The 22,608-nt window shown below is 43.2% G+C and overlaps 1 protein-coding gene and 1 long non-coding RNA gene across 4 annotated transcripts in view; one reads left to right on the top strand and one right to left on the bottom strand.

The window, feature by feature from the left end:
* Positions 1-9,825, top strand: part of muc (dihydrolipoamide S-acetyltransferase muc) — a 34,528-nt gene extending 24,703 nt beyond the window's left edge. The window contains exons 9-12 of the mRNA XM_070535780.1: positions 4,539-4,619; positions 5,575-5,649; positions 6,519-6,583; positions 9,485-9,825. Coding sequence (XP_070391881.1) covers positions 4,539-4,619; positions 5,575-5,649; positions 6,519-6,583; positions 9,485-9,614 — 351 coding nt within the window. The 3' untranslated portion in view covers positions 9,615-9,825. The remainder of the gene's footprint in view (positions 1-4,538; positions 4,620-5,574; positions 5,650-6,518; positions 6,584-9,484) is intronic.
* A 24-nt stretch (positions 9,826-9,849) lies between these two features.
* Positions 9,850-22,277, bottom strand: LOC139057466 (uncharacterized). Of its 3 annotated transcripts, none has more exons than XR_011512809.1 (3): positions 21,225-22,277; positions 19,597-19,717; positions 9,850-14,304 (listed from the first exon to the last, which is right to left on the bottom strand). It is a non-coding gene; the product is annotated as an uncharacterized lncRNA (long non-coding RNA). The 3 variants fall into 3 exon arrangements; XR_011512808.1 differs by lacking the exon at positions 9,850-14,304 and adding an exon at positions 15,998-16,062; XR_011512807.1 differs by lacking the exon at positions 9,850-14,304 and adding an exon at positions 18,712-19,117.
* Positions 22,278-22,608: the final 331 nt, after the last annotated feature.

The raw sequence follows: 22,608 nt of genomic DNA, 5'->3' as shown, positions 1-22,608 counted from the left end.
TACAAGAGGTCGACAAAATGATATAAAAGACGTCATCAAACTTTCATATAGGCCATGGGCCTTTGTGTCATTCTCATGAAATAGGGCGGCAGCAGGCATTTCTGTGTTGATTATCGGAATTTGAACAAGATAACTCACAAAGACGTTTACCCTTTGCCTTGCATCAATGACACCCTCGATTGCCTTCATGGAACCAAATATTTTTTGTCCATCGACCTTTGGTCCAGCTATTGGCGGATTTCAGTCGATCCTATGGACCGCGAAAAAACTGCCTTTATTACGCCAGCTAGCCTGTACCAATTCAAGGTCATGCTGTTTGGGCTGTGTAATGCCCCAGAATCTTCCGAACGTATGCTGCACTCTCTGCTGCGGGAATATAAGTGTTCCATCTGTCTATGCTATTTAGATGATGTCATTGTCTATTCACCCATGTTTGACAACCACCTCACCCATTCATGGGCCGTTCCTGCTGTCTTGCTGTCTCTCTAGCTGAACTCTGCCAAGTGCCGTTTCATCGACACCAGATGACTATATAACTATGCTTGGTCACCTTGTCGGTGCTGCCAGTGTTCAACCAGACCCTGAGAAGGTGCGCGCAATGCAACAATTTCCCATGCTGTGCTCAGCCAAAGACATGCGAAGTATTGTAGAGTTACGTTCCTACTTTCATCACCATGTCCAGAACTTTGCAGACATTGCCCGCGCCCTTGCTGAACTCTTGAAGAAGGATGTTCCCTTTCTGTGGGGTCCCGAACAAGCAGCTTCGTTTTCTGCCCTGATCCATCTACCACACACCTCGAACAAAGTGTGACGGAGGCAAGGTGTAGTCAAAGAATATGCAGTAGAACCTTGTTGATACGTTCCCGTTACGCAAGTTTGTCCGGCGCCAATGTTCGCAATAAAGAACACAAAAAATGAGACCATAAAGTTACGCTAATTTTTTACTGGTTCAAACGTTCTTGGAAAACACGATTTTTCAGCACCAGCATTCAGTATGTCGCCAAACTGCGATGAGAGAGAGAGGGCGAACAACTTTAGTAAAATATGCCTGCAGGGTCGGTTAGGCTGCCTCCACACAAGGAGGACAAGCTTTTACCGCGATGCAGCCACTACGTCAGTCTCATGCATTGTGCTCCTCAAGGTCTTGGTTCCTCGCTACTTCCGCGGATCCGAGAGGGCCGCTACCCCCTTCCTGGGGGTGCTGCCCTCCTTCTCCTCGGTTTCGCGAGGTCGCTGCCTCTCTAGAGCTGCCGAGACCTGCTGGACGGTCTTTAGTTGTGTATCTTGGTCATAGGTCCTCGTTGCAGCTTCTAGCTGCGGCGGGATCGTCGTCTTCTCACTGGCTTCTCGTGGATTTATACTCGTATGATACATTTTCCAGCCGCTAGGTCCCATGTAAACAAGAAAATGCGCAGGTCGCACGCGATCGAGAACAGTAAATAGCTGCCCACCGTGGCAGCTTCACTGCAATACTTGCCCGCCTGTCTCACGTGAAAACGCTGGCGCGCACTCTGTTTCTCATTTCGGTACCAGCAAATCTTCTCCAGGATCGTTGCACGATGCATTCACAGCTGTCACCACCAATCCTATTGCGATAAGCATTTTCCCCTATCTGTTTCACAGTGCGTGGTGCCATCGGAAATGTAGCACGCACTTTTAATAGGCGACAACCGAAACGCACCGCCGTTCCCTGCTGCAGATGGCGAATGTATACATTTTCGGGGATCCCATGTGAACAAGAAGAGGCACAAAGCGTGCACGATTGAGAACAGTATATAGCCGACCGTTTCACATGAAAACGATGGCGCGCAGTTCCTTATTCCAGTACCAGCTGATTTCCACCCGGATCGTTGCACGTGACATTCACAGCTATCGCCACCAAACTTATTTTAATAAGTATCTTCACCTATCTGTTTTACGGCGCATGGTGCGTAGTGCCATTGGTAGCATACTGCACGCTTTTAGTAGGCGATAATCCAAACGCGCTGCCATTCCCTGCTGCAGGTGGAGCGATGTGGAAATCACGTTTCGCTTCGGCGGCATCCTGCGTCGCCCACCAGCTCGATTTCGTTTCGGTTTCCCACCGCCCCCTTAAAACAACACGCAATACAAGAACAACAAAACCCATCTGGGGTGCCGGAGCACCGCCAGCTCAACACACTTCGGTGTCCCGTGCCGCAAGAATCCGCGCGACGCTTCGAATTACGTAAATGTCAACAATAGTTGAGTCTGTCAAATTTCTTTAGTTGCTTTAGATTGTACGTTTTTCCCATTAGTACACTGTTTCTCATGGCTTTTTCTAAAACATGTGAACGAGATTCTACTGTCTTTTCAAAATATTTAAAAAGAAATGTTGGGCAAGAGAAGCTGGCTGGTCTGTCCCACGCACAAGCATCTTCGTCATCATCACTCTACCTAGCATCATGTTCATCCATGTACGGATCTTTCCGTAACATTACAATTTAATGCAGGGTCGACGATATCTTCACATCAGCGGTACGAAGCTAAGCCAGCCACGCTTTGTGTCCACTTCACCCCTATGGCTGATGCTCACAGTGGGACGATACTATCATAAAAAGCACCGGCAGCGGGCAGCAAATGCTTCGTCTTCCTCTAGCTTTAACGTCACTCTGAAACTCAAGATTGTACACAACCTCCTGCACTAATGCCACGCCGTCTCGGGATGCGCACTATCTCTCCTGCTTCCCCTTGCTCGCACACGAAGACAGCGCTTATCAAGCCACCATTCTTCTCGGCTCACCCTCACACACTTTCATTTGCACCCAAAGCATACAGCACACTGGGCACGAGCGCACAGCGTACAGGGTGCGATAGGATCTTATCCTACTAGGGTTTTATACTGAACGTGAGACTGCTCTGCTTTGGCAATCAGTCTTGGTCACAGGGCGCACGATTTGAGAGGTGCATTCGCAAGCAGCCGCTTGTAATTCAACTACTTGGCAATCTGGGTCCACAGAAGTTTCCATTTTTTGTCTTGGTATTCCTCTGTGGTGGAAGTGAAACTTTGTTATACTGAAATCATCTGTAAACACACTTTGTTATATTAAGGTTCTAAATACATGGTGTTCTACGGACAAGAAGTTACAAAAACTTAAATACTTCATTAAATCAAGAATTTATATCGAGGTTTGGCTGTTTATCGGCCAGTGCCACAGAACTAATTCTTGGATATTACCATTCTTTAATTGTTATCTTTGGTTAACTTTTGACAGAAGTTAATTGGTATACTAGCAAAAATGACTGTGTAGCCAAAAATCTGTTTAGATTTATGACGGTCTTGTTTTCTTAGGCACTGCTAAAAGGTGTCTTTTCCCAATCATCTTTTTTCCCCTAGATGGTGCATAATACTTCTTGTCACATTTGTACTTAACTCTTAGTCCTCACTGTGGTGGATATTGTTCACTTTCACTTGACAGGACCATGAGGTTTTGTAGGGTGAATGTTTATTTCAGATATATCAAAATCGAAGTAGATTGCATAATAATTTGCAATATGAATTACGGCTATTTGAAATACCTTGTATAGTTTCCCAAAATACCCAAAAGCAAGAACTCGCAGATTTGCTTCTCTGAAGCCGTGTGCAATGCGGAAAAGTTTCCCTATCTTATTTTTTACTCACAAATGTTGCAAGTCACTCAAGCTGCGGAATAGCCTTTGATACCTTTGATATAGTGATCGCAACACTAACCGTGAAAGCCCACACTGCCCAACTACGTGAGAATGTGGCGGGCCTCAAGTGTGTCAAAGTGCTTGAATAAGGTAGATATGAAAGCAGTGTGGAAGTAAACCAGCCTGTATGGATACGCACTGTGCCATTATCAGTGCATGTGTACTGTGAATCGAAAAACATTACCGTGCCCTGTATGTCCATTAACAATGTTTCATTTGATGGTCCTGCTAGGATAAGGGCATTTGCGGGAGAATGGAGCACCATTTAGTATATTTGAATGTTTCGGCAAATAGGAATTTGATTTATGCACACTATACCTTTGCCTGGGATTTCCAAGGGGATGTTACGATTGTTCAACATAGACAATAATTTGATATACCTGACGTCAACTCTATCAACCCAGAATTTCACACCTGTTTCATTTCTTTTGAACATCGATGAAACTTGACCCTGAAACAGGTTATTCCCTTTCCGTAGAAGCACGGCTTTACCTGTCCCGGTTGCTTCTTCTGACTGTTTTCCATTGTTTAGCTTTACAAAAGTTGGTAAAACAGGCGTCTCGCTTGACTGGCCTTACTATAAGCCAGTATCACTTTAGTTGTCTGTGTAAATCTGGCTGAAAGTTCACATATCTCAATTACCTTCCAGAAAAAACTAATCAGATCAGCAGGAAGCTATGTTAATGAAAGTTTCAGGATAGTTTAGAAGACTGCGCCAGGTTAGGACCAAGTATCATTAGGCTAGTTTTTGCATTCCTGCAATATGAGAAATCCAAGCTTGAAAGCAAGGAAACCCTCATTCAACAAAAAGCGCCTTAAATGTTCATTTGTGGCAAATCGTTTTTCAGGGGCTTGCACAAATCTGTCAAGAAACGAAGGCTTTGGCTGCAAAGGCACGGGAGAAGACGTTGCAGCCTCACGAGTTTCAGGTAATCCTAGTGATCCACCTAACTCTGCAAATTGTGAAGTGATGAGTACTTATCCTTTTCTATGTTCTGGGCAGGCTTGGCTGCATTTTTATGTTTAACAGATTTAGAGTTCACCCCACCCTTTAATCTGTTGATCTTTGGTGGCAGCACTATATAATGTTGGATAATTATTCAGAAAAAAGTTCTACTGGGAAGTGGCTGCTTAATTTGTGGCTGGCCAACATGGCATTGCAGATGAGTATGACAAGGACAGCCAGTATACAACAAAGGAAAGGTGTGCCTATGTAGACTTTAAACTCTTGCGATCAGTTTCATTTTGTGCTCTCACAGTTACGTGCCAGTATTTTCAGCAAGCAACATCGTCGGAGGTTTTATTATTGTTGGAGCACAGCTGGTACATGTATTGAATATGCACAAGCAAAGCATTGCAGTTGTAAAATTTAATTAAATCACATTTCTGCTATTTTGTGATGTTACTATGCTAGTAGGCTGGAAAATTTAAAAAAAAAATGTTGCTTTTTTTGGGTTAGTATTAGTGAATATAGAGATGCATGGAAAGGGGTCGGATTATGCATCTTTGACAAAGTAAAAAATAGAGCTACTGTTTCTGTATATGTATGCACATAGCATGCACGTACTTGCAAGTAATGTTACAATATTTTCAAAAGTAAATGCTGCTTGTATGTTAAATTTCCTTTTGTATTTAGCGCCCTAACCATGCTGCAAACTATACAAGTTTATATCAGAGCACTAAGGTTAGACCTAGTTGTAACAGTGCTGTGAAATCAGTTTTAGTTAAAGATTACTGTTCATGGTACTTTAAATCAAAGGAAAGAAAGCTGGCCAAAGGACATTATAAAGTAATTTATAATGCACACTTTAAAGTCGCGGTGCTGTCACCAAAGTACCACCTGCCACGGCAGAGTTGAACAGGTTGCTGTTTGGTCTGCTGCAGGGTGGTACCATTACTGTGTCGAACCTGGGAATGTTTGGCGTCAAGAACTTCTCAGCCATCATCAATCCCCCTCAGGTTTGCCATTTTCTGCTTTGCAACTAAAGGAGAACTTCATTACATTGTCAACATGAAATAGAAAGTCCTCTGCAATCATGTTCTGGTTACTGAAAGCACAGTGCCCTGATATTATGAATTATCGGATATTTACAAGTCAATCTAACATTTCTTTGGTCGTGCCTTAATTTGATGGAGTGCATTCTCCTGCTGTAACAAAATCTGACATCGTATCAATTATAGTAGCAAAGCAAATCATAGTTTGCCCATGCCTCAAAAGATCCATGTTCTGGTAGCAAAAACGTCGAACACAGTTGGTGACTGATTTTTCAGGCAACTGACTGTTCTGACTTCCCCCTGCGGCACTGCTACCTACCACTAGCACCAACATATGTATTGGAAATAAAGAAAATTTCAGATGCCGCACGGGCAATGCCACGAATGTGGCAGCCATGAAGAAACCACCATGTCGACTAGGCACAAAACCTCAACTTTGGTTGTCAGCTACTTAAGATGCGGCACTGGTTCAGGTTAGACTTAAAGGCCTAAGCAGCCTGGGCATGCTGACTGAAATCAAGTACATATAGTAGTACAGCCTACGAGTGCAAGTTCAATGTTGAATAGTTGTGCTTGAAGAAATTATTTTTTGTTGTTGTTGACACTGTCATTTCCAAACATGCCTAGGCTGCGAAGAAAAAGAAAGAAATTTGTGGCACTATCGATCTCCTAACTTCTGTTCACATGTATACATCAACTTCCAGTGTTTGAATGTGTACTGTTTTCTAATTCTGCAATCAAACGGCATGATTGTTATGAATGAGCAAATGCAGTCTTCAAATCAGTTGGCATTGCTTAATACCTTGCCATGCATTTCTCTTACCTCCGTGCAGGCTTGCATATTAGCAGTTGGCGCCACAGAAGATACCCTTATACCAGACGAAGAAAGCAATACAGGGTATGTTCACTTCTTTGCTATCTTACTGTGACATGTGATGCGCTCCTGTGTGGTTCCAGTTAGCAGATGTTATTACAAGCTTCACCACGCCATCACAGCAGCAAGGGCTACCTTTAGTGGTAGTTTTAGTGGAACAAATGGTAACTGTGGCTGAAGATGCACGGTTTGTCAAGTGTAAACAGTCACTGTTATCTTTCTTTGTTTTTCACACAGATCTGTGTAATGAAGAGAAGTAAGCCTCTAGAAATGTGCCGTAGCATTTGTGTCGGTAACAGAGGCAGGAGTTACTAATAAAATATGCAGCATGCCTAGCTGTGGCACCCAACTCGAGATTACCTACCAAATAAGGACGTTGGTGACAACATGCCAACTGCCAGCATTATGCAAGCGACAGAAACCACATACTATGAGCATTGTGAATTTTGTGTATAGAGAAGCTCTTAGCAGCATTGCCATGCACTCATGATTAAGGTATGCCTAGAGCCCTGCCTGAATCACTGCACTAATGTCACAGTTAGCCAAGCTGAATGAACAATGGCCGCAGCCTATTCACACGCTCAAGCCCCTGCTCTAGGTATTGGTGCTTTTGAGGCAAAAGCATCAAATGGCTCAACAGAGTGTGGCTCGACAAAGTTAACATTGGCTGCGACACCACCGCACGAGCGTGCCTCGACAGAGCAGAGCGTGCGAAACAGAACACCAGCGCACCAGGCGTTGTGTGAGGGGAGAGGACATTGCTGTGGCGTTATGTCACCCTCGCTTTCGGAAGCCTGTCTCATCAGCATGTTCCTTATCTGCGCAAGCTCTCACCTGCGTTTTCACTGCACCTCGGTAAGGCCAAATCAAAACGCGCTCACTTGCCCGTGAGGAGTTCATAACTCGAAGGACTGCTCAGTGGCAATCGATTGGACATTAATGCTTCCACATTCACAACTCATAAGAAGTGCTTAGGTGTCCTTGGAGTTTTTTGCCCCCAAAGTTCACATTTGATTCCCTTCAGTGCAGCCTTTCTGCGGCTATCATTACCATGCATTTCATCACTATTTCCCGATAGTCTTGAGTCGTACAACTGCTCCCTCAGCAGATTTCCGTAAGCACTAATTTAGTTGTGCACAAAACTGTGTGGTTTTGCGCTCTGAAAAAGCTGTTGGCTCAGACGTATAGTTGGCATCATAAAAATCGCCAAGACACTTAGCAATGTGTGATTGCGTTCATGTAATTCTCATCTTGCACTAAAACCAGTCGTTAATAACTATGGCTATGATATGTCTTTATAAATTTGGCAGGTTATGCACTGTAAAGGCTATGAACATCTCTGTATTGCAGAAAATCATGTTCAAGCCTAACCTAATCTTACTGCACTTATAACAGTGCCATTTGCCCAACATTATCTGCAATAAACATGATTTAGCTATAAAACAGATAAGCAAGAAGTCTTTCTGCATTGCTTTGAAAAATGGCTGCATGTTATGGAAATTAAGTGTCATATTTCAACAGTTCATAAATTCTAAGAGTTCTCTTTAATGGGTGACCCCAGTTGCGGCTTCACTTCGGGATGTGTCGGAACAATGTACCTATTGAAGGCAAGCTTGCTGAATACAAGTCCTGTGATGCTATTTCAGTCGTGTGGCGGTGCCTTATGCTCCATAGTAGAATTAGTACTCCAATGCAGCCGTGCATTTCAAATATAGTAGCAGTATCTTCATTCATGTAATTTCCTCTCAGGTAAATGTGAATGTGAACGTAAATGTGCCTCCGGCCAGAAGATGCCAAAGTGCTGCAGATGCACATAGTGATTCTGAGTGCATGAACATTGCAAATAAAACTCTAAAATAAAATGTTTAGGACTTGTTGGATTTCTAGCTTGTTTGAAATATTTTTGGTGGTGGTTGTAAAAAGATTCAATGATTACGATACTCCCTAATGTGAAATTTCAGCGCAGCTCTATGCGTGTTTTCATTTCACGATATATTGAGGCTTTGAGAAAAACATGTAGCAGAGTTGGCTGTAGTTGAACATTTTATTTGTGAGTCAAGTGCGTCGGCTCTTTTACGTGACTCATCGAAGGTTTCAATGTAATCGCTGGTGCTGCTTCGCTTCCAGAAGGTACTACACAATTCGCATCGCGCAAACAATCAGATTACAAAAGAATCACGAAGCATGACAATTGAAACATGTAGTAGTACAAAATGAGCGGCCCGGCCGAGACCAAATAGCAGTACGCATCGGGCGTGTCCGCATGAAGCCAGTTTCCTGTGCACACGTCACTAAAGGGGCAGCTCCCATTGTTCTCCACCATTCGCAGCTCGCGTCTTTCATCTGCCACTCCATGTTCACTTGGCTTCGCCGCTGCTGCAGCCGACACTCACTGCAGCAACAGGCCATTAAGAGCTGCACTCTAAAAAATGCACCCAGAATTTCAAAGTGGCATCCAAAAAGCCGGATTCGTCCCCTTCTTCTGTTATCAACCATAAAAGTAGTAGTTCCCAACTTTTTTCTTGTCCTGTATTTTGAATAATAATGTTGTGGGCAAAATTGAAAAACGAATGGGAATGATCAAGATGAAGGGCATAAGAGAGGCATTTGAGTAAAAAGCTTATTACAGTGGAATAAAACACGACAGGGAAACATTGATGTGTAACACTGCAAACGCACTACTCAGAAGTGCAATGTCATGCTGCTACGAATCTGGTTACTAAAGGTGATGTGGACTCTTAGTGTACAAGCTATAATTATGCTGGTCACACGAACTGGAGCCTGGAAACCAAATACAGGCCTTAGTTAGCCCTAAATTGATGTTTGATTTCGTGAGTATAGTACATGTCTTTCTGTTTGATGTGTCAACTAAAATATGTCCTATGCATCTTACATGTTCTCTTTCTCTCTCCCTGTCTCCTTTAGGTACAGGACGGCCAAGGTGATGTCAGTGACTCTGAGCTGTGATCATCGTGTAGTCGATGGCGCCGTTGGTGCACAGTGGCTCCAGCACTTCAAGCATCTACTCGAGAGGCCACACCTGATGTTGCTCTGAGCAAACATAATTCAAATGTGACATTTCTTCTGTGTAATTTATGCCGCGTAGGTAGAAGAAACGTTGACGTCCTGCGACATGCGCATCTCTCTCCCACCATCCTTCCCTCATCATCTACGGGCCCAGCTGTAACATTGGAGCTATCAGCTGCGCAGGTATCCGACAACCCAGAGATTACGTTGCAGAGACATAAAGAAATTTTGTTCAAGTCGGGAAGTGTTCAATTCAATTCAATTCAATTCAGTTTATTTTTCATTGATAATAATTTGTACAAAGGAACTGTTGGGCCTGTAGCCAAAGGCTAGTGTAGGCCCATAGTCATATTTGTAGTAGCAGCTACAATGTTATGCGCTTATCTAGTTTTTTAATGATACCACCTAATACAGTTAGGTGGATACATACAATCAAAAACATTACAAAAGAAAAACAGTGCATATCAATCAATGGTAATAAAACAGAACTGTCAGGAGAATACATGCACATACACAATGAAAAAACCGAGATAGCATATTATACGTAGAAGTGACACATTTGCAAGGGTCTGTGTTGAAGTGTTTAGGCTTTCTGAAAAGATTCAGCACAGTATGAAACAGGTGGAGAACCAGACTGACAAAAAATCACGTACTTTTTGATAGGTATAGCTTTTTAACAGTAGACACGAAATTGTTGGCCATTTTTACCTCAAGAGGTACTGTATTCCAAATTTTAGCACCATGAAACTCAAGTAGTCGTTGGCCATACGTGTTACGAGCGATTGGTAGGTTAAAATTTATATTTGTTGCACCCCTTGTATTGCGATTAGGTGTAACAAACAGGCTTGGTGATAATGAGTGATTCCCATGTAAGATATTGTTAATCAAAATTGCAACTTTCATTTCGCATGCCAGAGATAAAGGTAATATACCGAGACGACAGAACAGCATGTCAGTATTATCATGTGGGCTTGTGTATGTCATAATGCGCAAGGCCCTTTTCTGTAACCGAAAAACGGGATCTATGTATGTTTTATATGTGCTTGACCATGATTCAGAACAATATGTGATGTGACAGTGAAATATGGAAAAGTAAACAACTTTAAGTACGCTAAGGTCAAGATATTCCCTGCATTTTATTAATAAATAGCAAGCCGAAGCTAATTTCGCGCATATACTAGATATATGTGGTCTCCAGTTCAAGTTGCAGTCCAATAATACCCCTAAATATTTTATGTGATCGAGCTGTTCTATTGTTCCACCTAGAAGGTGAATTTGCATGCCAATTGTGTCACCCCTGGAATAACGGGAGTTGAATACTATGTATTTTGTCTTATCTCTGTTAAGTGTTAATTTATTACAAGCAAACCAAGTTGATATGTTGGATAACTCGCTGTTTATAGTGTTCTGCAATATTCCAGGAGATTTACCTGAAAATAATAGCGTGGTATCGTCAGCGTACATGATACATTTTGATGACTTTAGTATTGTTGGGAGGTCGTTTACATACAGCGAGAACAGTATGGGCCCCAAAACTGATCCTTGCGGAACTCCTGTGACTATAGTAGTATACTGGGAAACAAAGGAGCCAAATTTTACATATTGTTTTCGACCATTTAGGTAGCTTGAAAAGAGGTCCATTGTCATTTCGCTAAAACCATAAGTTCGTAATTTTTTTAGAAGTATGGAATGACAGACCGTGTCAAATGCTTTCTTTAAATCTAAAAATAATCCTACGGCAATCTTGTTTTTGTGTAGGGCTGTGTTTATACTCTGGGTTAATTCTAACACTGCTGAAGACGTTGATCGATTGGCTCTAAATCCATGTTGGCAATCTGTTAGAAGCTTGTTTTCGTTTAGGTAGTGCTTCAGTTGAGCCGCGATTACCTTTTCAAATACAGTATTTATTATGCTAAGCACAGAGATAGGCCGATAGCTTCCAGGGTCATTGACGTCACCATTTTTATATATAGGAGAAACTCTTGCTATCTTTAATATATCAGGGTATGTGCCTCGACTTATACAGTTATTAATTATTTTAGTGAGTACTGGCACAAGAATATCCATATTGTCTTTCAATGCTTTTACAGTAATGCCATCGTGGCCGGTAGCTTTGTAGCAAGGCATGCCTGATATAATTGAGGTTATGGTATGCTCGTCCACTTGAACCAAGGAAAAACATGCATGGATGATGGGGCAATCGACATTGCTTTCAGTAACTGGAATACGCTCCGCTAGTTTTGGGCCAATGCTAGTAAAATACGCATTAAAAGTGTCGGCGCACTTGGCATCGACATGTTCAGGAGCGATTGGTTTTTTATTTGGTTTATCAATTACTGCTTTTATAATTTCCCACATTTTTTTGGTATTGCCTTGTGCTTGTTTTATTAGGAATGCGTTGTATTCTTTTTTCCGCCTCCGGATAACAGCTACTACGTGGTTACGAGATATTCGATAATTTTGCAAATAATAGGTGTTATCTCTATGTTTTTTCCATTTTTGGTACCACCAATCCTTTTCTTTTATTGCTGTAAGTATGGTGTTATTCATCCATGGGCACAAAGGTTCCTCGTATTTGTTTTGTTTATATGTGGTACTCTGAGATATCATGTGGGCTAATGCATTTGTAAAGTTTGCGCATTCGATATGAGAGTCACTGCTAAATTCATCATGAAATTCCTTTTCTTTAATTTTTTGTCGCAGTATTTTGTAATTAATCCTGCGATTTGCCAAGGTAGTCTTTTTTGCAATGGTATTATTTGAGCTGTGTAATAACGCAAAAATAGGGCAGTGGTCCGTGAGACTCGTATCGTATACGCCAGAACGTATGTTATCACTGTTACACAATACATGGTCTATAGTTGTGGATGCACTTGGTGACAATCTAGTAGGTTCTTGGATTGTATTTTTGAAGTTGTATGAATCCAGTAGGTGCGTGTATTCACAATTCGTGTCTTTGCTGATATTAATGTTAAAGTCGCCAACAATAGTGATGGTACCATAGCTCTTACTGCTTAGGGTGGAAAGGATAGATTCCAACGATTGATAAAAAACGGGCAGACTCGAGTTTGGTGGCCGGTATATTGTACCAACAACTATGCGTGAATCTAAAAGAACAAAGAGAGATTCAACCGTATTGTTACTTATTTCAGTATTGGTGATTATCCTAAAGGGTACTGTCTGCGTGATTAGTAGAGCCACTCCACCCCCACGAGATACTGTATTCCTGGGATTGCTTACAAGACTGTATCCCGGAATGGAGATGTGCTCACCTTCTTTTAACCAAGTTTCCGTTAAGCCAATTACATCAAAGGTAAAATTATGCTGTGCTAAAAAGGAACACAATGTATCTTTGTTTCTTCGAAAACTTCGAATGTTACAGTGAAGTATCGATATACCCTGGGTTTTGTGGAATTCCCGTTCAACATCACGGATTGAGAACGCCATGATTGGTGTGGCAAGCAAGACTTAGCACTAGAGGCTCTAAACTACCTTTTTCAGGTCGTCTTCAGAAATGATGTGCAAGACACGAGAATTCTCGGTTTTCCGCATTAGAATTTTGGCCTGCGATACCCATACATACTTCCAATTTTTCTCTCTTCTCGCTTGGCGAGCTTTTGCGAGAAGAATCTTATTCTCTTGGCAGAGGTGTTCATTAATGAATATGGGCTCATTATTTTGGAAGCCAAGGGCTGATGTAGACAATCTCTCTTTCTTGGCATTCTTTATCATTTTGTCTCGGACTGCAATGGATGTAAACCTTACCAAAATATTCTGTTGAGCCTTGTTTTTGGTCGGAACTCGATGCACTACATCGATATCTTCGGTACGAAGTTCCATCTTCAAGCAAGTCGCTATGTTTTGCATCATGTCTGGCAGCGATTCGTCTGCCGACACTGGAACATTTCTTATTTCCAAGTTGTTTCGACGACTGTACTGCTTGAGCTCGATTATTTCCTGTCGCATTTCCCTCACTTCCCCCTGCAACTGGTGCACATCGCCAATAATACTAGCCTGCTGGTGTTTCACTTCTGATAGTTCGCGGTGCACGTTGTGCACATCAGTCCTTAGTTGCTCAAATGTCCTATTCATTACATCCATGGATGTCTTAATGTCCTGCATGTCCCTCTGGGACTGTTTGTTGTCTGCTACTAAGCTTCTTATGTCAGCTCTGATGCTTGTTGCGATACTTTCCAGCTTTGAGGTTATGTCAAGCAAGACTTTAGCTAGTTCTTTAATGGTACCCGGCGGTTTGTCCGCAAGAACCTGTCCAAATGATTTCAGCGGATTTTCACCCATTACAATTTCCCTACAACAGAGCAACAATGCAACAATGCAGAGCGATCCAGCAGCTATAATTTGAACTCGAGATGAACGTTTGAACGCTTACGTACCTGCAAAGATGCAAGGTCCGGGTTTAGTATGTGGCAGGTGCTACTTGCTGCCTGGATCGCTCTGAAGTGATGCTGGCTCCATCCAGACAGGGCTCTTATAGCAAAGCCAAGGTGCGTCGTTTGCCAGAATAGCCGCTGCGCGCACCAGCTCCTGTGGTGACAGCGCGATCAGCCGTTCGGGCGATAGGTCCGTCTTAGGCCACCAGTGAAGTCACCCTCTTCTTAAGCAATCTTTCGCAGATATGCCTCACAGCTGCGCCGTCAGAAGAGGATTCAGCAGGCACGGCGACGCTAGATCCGTGTTGATCCGCTCACTGGGAAATGCTGCAAAGATGCAAGGTCCGGGTTTAGTACGTGGCAGGTGCTACTTGCTGCCTGGATCGCTCTGAAGTGTCGGGAAGCGGCAGAAAACACCCAAGAACTACGAGGAAACATCAGAAATGGAGCGATGAGGCTGATGTCTTCTGTATGGAGACAGTGTGCGTGTAGGAAGGTGTTGATGCTAGTAATGATAGAGTGATTAAAAGACAATTCTGTGAAACGGCACTGTTCTCCATGTATTAATCTCTGCAGGTCCATCAGCCTCAGTTTGCACGATGTTGGTGTTGGGCCTATCCACATAACGGAAAAATGACAGCACGATCATTGTTGACCTAGGCACAATGGGCTTACTCGACCAGCAATGTCAATGCTTTTCAATGTATTTGGTCGTGGCAACTGTGCATATGCCATAGTGATGAAGTTTTGATTATGGAAGCTTGAGAATTGAATACACAACCAGGGACCGCATTCTTGGACAGTCACTTTTGGGGGTGCTTTCACTTTAGTGAGGTTTCATGCGACTAGCAGTGGATGCATTGACATCTCTGAGTGACAGTATTTGTGTCCCAATGCTTTAGGAACACTGCCAGCTAGATGCCGACACATCCGGTGCTAGTCACTCAAAAGTGAAAGTATCCCCGAAGTCGTCTTCCGAGAATACCGCTTCTGCTTTCGTATGCGATTCATTTCAATCGCTACGATCACCTTCACCTGCATTTGTGCTCATGCAAGCAAATTATTGTAGTGAGACCTGTGGCATTCAAGATCCAAAAAGCAAAGTACAGCTTACACGTCATGGCTGTTGCCTAGCAGGCATTTGGAATCCTCAGGCTGATACAGCTAAACTCGGTCATGGGCCACTTTGTTGGGTTAACTGTATTGGCGATACACATAGAGATGGCACCGTAGAAAGGCTGAATTGATGTTGAGGAGATTGGCTCTATGTGGGCCTTCTAAATGCTTCACAAGTTTTGATGACGAGACTAATTAAACCATGTAAACTTGGTTTTTTTTCTTGAGAAAGCCAACCTAAACACTCGGAATGTTTGATTAGTTAGGACATGCCTTTGTGGGCCAATAAGTGGAAGAACCATAATGCAGTCAGAGTAGTGGAGTGACAGCTTCGGAGTTGGAATGATGGCACCAGTCTGGCAGACTGAATGGAATGGGAACATACCTGCAGGAGTGCATAGTCCCAGGGTGCTAAATGTTGATTTTGAGCAAGACTACAAAACCAGTAAGTTTTTTATTTATACTAAACTAGACTTGGCAAATTTAAAACATTTCTCAATTTTTACTCAATACGACTTTCTGCCACTGTAATAAAACAACAAGAAATCCTGAGATTGTGAAAAAATACTGAGAACAATGGCATGAGTCTTCTGCATGTTATATTCCTTTTGTCGGAGAGGAATGCGAGGGCCATATCAAGAGTGCATTTGCTATTATTCATGTTATTTTTTTCCATTCTGCATAATTAAAAACATACCATTGTCTTCATTTTATAATATTCCAGAAGAAAACGACTGAAAGGGTTAAAGACTACAACTTTTAGAAGTTAACTCCTTAACATTTAGTTAAGAATTCTTCAATTTAGCAACAGCATGCTTGAGCTGCGACAAAGGGATGCAGGCCAAAAATGTCCACGTCGCAAATGGTTTCACCCTGTGCAAGTCAAGTGAATTAGGAAACGCACCATATTTTTTTGCACATTGTCGAGCATCCAGCAGACGTGATAGCAGGCACGGTTGGAAAGGTGTGCTGGAAAAAATGGTGCCCATTAATGACAGTAAATGTGAAACCAAAAAAGCCAACAGACCTCAGCAATTCCTTCAGCTTTGAACTCGTTAACTGCGACAGCAGCATTCTCCCACAGTGAAGACCATTTTAATTTTGATGATGATGAAGTGCTTTTAGAACACTGCCTGTAACTACTATGTGGGATTGTTGTATGGTGTAGTTGTAACAAAATAGGCATACTGACCAACGTGAAATATGCATAGGCCTATGTCCAGTACGCTTTGTTGACAACAAGGTGACGAGAGCACTATGGTCATTTCGCAAGACAAAGGAATGACGCCAAAGATAGACATGCCAATGTTCACAGGCCTAAACGCATGCTAAGGCTTCACGTTCGCTTGCAGAATATCTTCATTCTTGTGGGCTCAATGTGTAGGAGGCAAAGGCAACTGTCTGTAGAGTTCCCTTGTTATCTTGTTGCAGCACTGCGCCCACTCCGTACCCAGAGCTATAGGTCGGGATGATGATGGGAAGGTTCAGATCAAAGAAATGTATCATTTTGCAAGTTGTCAGCAGCGATAATAAACGGAAAAAACTCTGTTCAGCAACTCGCATCCGAGCAAATGGTTCGTTGCCTCAAAGCAATGCCCGTAAAGGTGCCACAACATCTGAAAAATGTGGAACAAACTTGGAGTAAAATCCCGCCAGTCCTAGCAGAGAATGAACTTCATCTACATTTGAGGGTGCAGGCACTTCTTTTATCGCTTGAATAGATGAGGCTAATGGAAAAAGTCCTTTGCCATTCACAACATGCCCCGTCAAATGTCAAAAACGCACTTCTCGTTAAGTTTGAGGCCTGCTTTAGAAAGCCGTTGCAAGGCTGTGCAGAGATTTGAGAGATGATCTCAAGAACGGCCATAGACAATAATCGTCTATGTAGAAAAGCAAACCTTTGCATCCTTTAGGTATGAGATGCACCATCTTCTGAAATGCTGATGAAGCTGAAGCCAAGCCGAAGCACACACCTTTAAAACGAAAAAGCCCATCATGCATACTAAAGGTTGTCAGATCACAACTCTCAAGAGTCGAGAGTTCCTCTTGATGGTAAGCAGACGCTGAACCCCGCTTCGAAAATCGCTGGGCGCCAGCTCAGCTAGCAGCTCTTCTGTCTGTGGAAGTGGAAAGCTGTCAACTGTTATAGCTTTATTGGGTTCTCACAGATCAACCCACGTTCGTATTGATCCATCCTTTTTCCGAACCACCACTATTGGCAAAACCCACTCAGAGGTGTCAACGCACTCATTGATGTCTTGTGCTTCAAGTTTCTGTAATTCAGCAGACGCTTGCTCACAAACAGTAAAGAGCAATCTTTGGAGCTTGCTGGCAACAGGTGAAACAGACTCGTGAACCTTACAGGGGTTCTGAACCACCCTTTGGGCTTGGTGAAATACCATAGTCTGCGGGTAACATACGCTGCTGTGAACATCTCATCCAAGTTTAACTGTTGTATGTGATGCGTGGAGCTTGCAAGCGGATCGTGAAGCTGCCTTTCTCTCAAACGCTCTCTTTTGAACAGAAGGCGCTGTCCTCACTTTCTTCTGAACGCACTATTTTGTCATTGGGCGCACTTCTTCGTCATCCCCTTAGACGGCTGCTATTGGCCGATAGCTGACAGAGTTGTAGTTGGCTACATCGTGTAGATGCTGCAGCCGCCACGAGTCTACTGGCTGAGCACACTGCAGGTCGCTGAGGACAACTGCGTTTGGCTTATGTTTAGCGCATCGTAGGCACCAAAGGCAGAAGTCATGGCATCTACGTTAACATCCAATTGAAATTTGAGCTTCACGCCACGGTGACATTTAGAAGGCGGAGCGTTGTGGGCTAGCCCCACTACGCTGAAGCCTTCACAGTGCAAGGCATTGAAGAACGAACAGGAGTACAGAGGAGGCCATGTTTGACTGCCAATAACTCTGCTTTTGCTGAACGCACTGAAGTACTTTTGGGGGCAAACATAGCTCAGATGGCAATACAGGAGTGCTAGAGGTCAACGCAAGACACTGAAGTGATGTACCTTCAATCTTCATTTGTAGTGCCGCAATGGCATCTAGGCCCAGAACAGTGGTGCCCTCAGACACAACATACAGAAGAATGCAAGCACTTCTACCATAGAATGTAGGTGATGTGATAAAGCATCCTTGAACTCCTATTTTTGACTTGGAGTAGTCGAAAAACTGTACAGGCTTCAAAGGGCAAGTACTTGTGAAAAAATGGTGACAGGTTTCTTCTGCTAGAATAGCGACAGACAATTCCGTATTAACCAAGCACGAGATAGCCTGACTTTCCACGTAGACAGATGTGTAAATGTCATGTTAGTGTCCCTTAACAACACAAATTGCTTTTTTTGTTGCCGTGTGAACTACAGTTGTTGTCGTTGACTTGTTGAATTTTTGCTGAATAACCAGTGATACAATCTCAAGCAGGTGAGGTGTGTCTTCACCACAAGAGTAGGAAAACAATGATGAAGGTCGGCATCATGATGATGAAAAAAAGTTGAAAAGAATCTATATTCACTTCATTGGTACATGGTTGTGACTCTATCCGAGTCTTGAGTGGTTCTGCTTAACATGGGCGGCCTTAAATAACCCTCTTAAATAACCTTCTTGGAAAACTTGGGGAACTTGTGAAAGTGTCAGTGCTTCTGTCAGGTTGTGTGAAGTCGACAAGCTCTGTCCCTTCATGTCTTCTCCTTTGTGTCCTCCCCTTTATGTCTGCCCGGGGCGTAGAGGGGTGACGCTTTTTCGGGAAACATGGCGATTATCTCGGCATGAAAACTTTCCACACTTAAGAGGTCGAAGCCCAGGCTGATCCTAACAGCCTTTTTAGGACGAGGCAAATCATCTCGACGTGGAAACGCCCGCTTGAATTTTTCCCACATTTGCGAGGTTCATCATAACAGCGTGCCCGCCACCACAGCAGGTCTCGAAGGGGTTGTGCTATCCAAGTACCTCGAAAAGACCAGTATACCTCGTGCATCTGCTTGGTTTGCCTATTGTTCCTAGGCTGGCCAGGTGACCTTCTGGAAATCAACAACGCCAAGCCCAAGGCACAACAAATTGAGAGTACCCAAGTAACCATGAGAACTGCCAGGATCACATGTTCTTCACATAAAACCTTATCAGAATCGTACCTGCAGCCCTTGTTCGAGATTCCCAAAAATTAACAAATGAGAAAAACAAACTTCAGCGCATATTTCAACCAACCTAATGCCTAATGTTTTCTGTTTCTCTTTCCCGAGAAAGCCACGGTTATTGAGAGACTGCGAGCACATTGAAAATGATCAAATGTATAAAAGCTGCATAGTGAGTTACTCACTATGTGGTTAATAAACTGGTTCATAAAGTGGCATGTAAAACGAAAAAAAAAAAACACTATCTGCTCACACACACACAAAGAATGACTCCTCCAAACGTGATTCAGCAAATCAAAATTGACCGATATAGAGTAGGTGCTACTCTATAAGCATTGAATTAAACAAAATGATTTATTTCTACAAACCTCCAATGACAACTTGGCTACGTGCTTCGCTCCTGGCTTGCTGGTCTGGTTATGGGTGCCCTCTATTCCTCCAGGCCTTTCTTCCAAGCTGCTCTCCAAGTACCACGGTCCTTATCGGGTACTGAAACAAACATCCGCGGTAAACTATACTTCATCGAGCCAATGGAAGCGTCTTCCGACCATGGCGTCGTCGCGGCGAGGAAGTCGCAAGTCCACATCTCTCGGCTCAAACAGTGCCATGACCCCCCTGTGTTACCCTGTCACTAGGTCGCCAAGATAGCTACTCTTTCAGTGGGGAGTGATTGTACTGAAGGCATTGGGCATGGTGCTGGTGAAAAGACGAAGGCGACGAAAAGCGCTTGCTTGCCCATTTCGCTATAGCACCGAGGCAACAACAACAACAACAACGACTTGTTTCAGCCTACCGTTGCAAACCTAGAACTAGTGCTGCTAGGCGAACACCCCCGTTTCAGTTGCTTTACTTGAATAGTTAAATCATTAAAGCGATTACAGGCAACAACGGCATAAAGAGATAAGAGGCAACAGAGCATATTTGTTCCTGCGTGAAAAAAGTAGTATGCAACATTATCTATTACTTGTTAAGACAACAAAAATATCTTGTTGCAAGGCACGCAAGTGCAAATAGTGAGCAACTATATGGGAAGTGTTTCATCTACTGGAATTGAAGGAATAGAATGGAGCAGCTCAGCGACTCAAGGTGTGGGAATGGCCCAACTCTCACTATTCCAATGAGTTAAAAGGAGTGGAATTACGGGGATCTCCACTCTGCGGAATGAAGTGGAAATGGAATGGAGAGCTCCACACCGAAACTCTGAATGCAGTAACAGTAATCGTCTGGACAACACTACGAAATTTGGAGCATGAAGGTGTTATGCCATTTGTACGAGAAGTGTCTACACCGAAAAAAAAAAAAAAGAACACGCAGCATCAGATTAGGCACTGGGTGTTCCTACCACAGAAGAACTGGAAATTCTCATTTTCACAGATATATACTGTAAATTCGCACAGTTATTTACCCTGCAACATTATGGCAACATGCGGCATATATATTGTTATAATTCCTTTTGATTTTCGCTGCTTGCCCTTCATCACTGGCTCACACAAAACTGCAGCCTTGTTATCAACAGCACTGGTTACTAGACGCGACGTATGGTAAGGAATAAATGGAATCGGAAGAAAGTATCCTTACAAAACAACCCCAAGTCACTAACCGCAAGCATCAGTGAATACTTGCGAAGCTATCTAAACTTATGCCGCTGGTGCGTGGATAACGGGAGAACCTGGACACTAATACTGCTAGTCAAAACACAACGTCTTGATCCAATGCTGATCTGTACTACCAGGCTCCATTTTACAAGCTCGATGAAAAATATGGCAAGGCACGTTCCTAAAAGAAGACAGACAATTAAGCAAAGCAAGTACACGCATGCTTTCTTCAGACATGCAGAAACACTGACAAAATTTTATTTTGTAGTGAAGCGAATTGCTTTCTTTGCCTGCGTGCGAAAAATGGTGTTCGGGAATAAAAGCGCCGTCGGCCAAATAATCGATGCGTAAGCGAATAATTTAGCAAGGTAAGTAGCAAAAGGAATTGCGGCAGCACTTACCTGAATATCTGGCTCATCCTTTACGTGATGCCAGCATCGGATGGGTGTCCAACAGAATTAAGGCACGGCGTCGTTGCACAGTTTGCGGCACTTGTGTAGAAATACCCCCGGTCGTTCCCTAATAAGCTGAGCAAACTTCCGGGTATAAAAGACCTCCAGTAGTTAAGTTACAACGGAGACGCAGAACCTGCCACAGTGTGCATCGTGGCTCATCTTCTTGGAGGGTGATGAAAAGAGACGGGTTCTTGAGACAGTCGGGCTTTGTGCGCGCATTTCTGCAGCTTACCACGTCGCGGAACGTTGGCATGTCGAACCTTTCAACGCGCGAATTCCAGCTTACTGCCAAAGAAGCTCAAGAGAGGCATGACCATAGATGTGACAGAAGCGCTTTACAAAGGAATGCCAGACAAAACGCGGTATATATCCGACGCAGCCGAGCATTGCAAGGATCTTACTGCATTAGAGAGGGACGCTGAGGCTCCCGCACCGCATGTAAAAGTGTGAACTTCGCAAGATGTAAGGCGAAACTGAACACTGCGATAGCAGCGGTCGTAACCGCACCGTAACTTTAGAGTATATATAAGGTCATGTTTTATATGCACAAGGGCGTTTTCCCCAAAGAATACGTTGAAACACAGTGTATCTAAAACTGAAATTAGCTTTCCTTACGTTTGCCTCCTACAACATATCACAAACCACACTAGCACGGTGTAGATGCGTCTACTCCATCTAAGCTGACAACCTTGTGACCCTCGTCGTACTTGCACCTACGTCGTTATTGCCAGTAAATATTTTCGTCAACCTTCTCGGTGCCCCTGACGAATGAACTACCTTCGTCGTCAGCACCTACGCATGGCCAGTGCGGCTGTGCAGGATATCAGTGCTGTTTAACGAGTTTTCACCATATGTTAGCAGCCTCTTGCCTTCCTCCATGCTTGTTAACGCGGAAAGCAGCTCTTCTTCCTTTGGGAAATGACCAAAACTCCCGTGACCACATACAATCGACACTCACGAATTCGACAACCGCTACCACATAACGCCTACAATCAACTTTCCCGCCACTGTCATTTCCGCTGAAGTGGGAATATCGTATTCGCCACAGTAACCAACAGCAGGTCTTGTTTTGTTCTAGATTGTAATTAAAAATTAGAATATTTATATAAAAAGACGCATAGCAAACGCGTGTTCTCAGTTAAAGAATTCGAAACATTATTTGAAAAAGTGCGAAGAAACGAATAGGAAAGAGCAGCAAGTACCTACCCAAATAATTTACGTTGATATAAGCATCATTTCAATTTATTTTTTATATAATTTTCTCATTTGTAAATAATTTGTATCAGCGTTATGGGGCAATGTATGCGTCGCAGGTGATTGCAAGCTTTTA

The sequence above is a fragment of the Dermacentor albipictus genome, chromosome 3, assembly GCF_038994185.2.
Source record: "Dermacentor albipictus isolate Rhodes 1998 colony chromosome 3, USDA_Dalb.pri_finalv2, whole genome shotgun sequence".
Taxonomy (NCBI): Eukaryota; Metazoa; Arthropoda; class Arachnida; order Ixodida; family Ixodidae; genus Dermacentor; species Dermacentor albipictus.
This window is presented reverse-complemented; position numbering and strand designations above follow the sequence as displayed.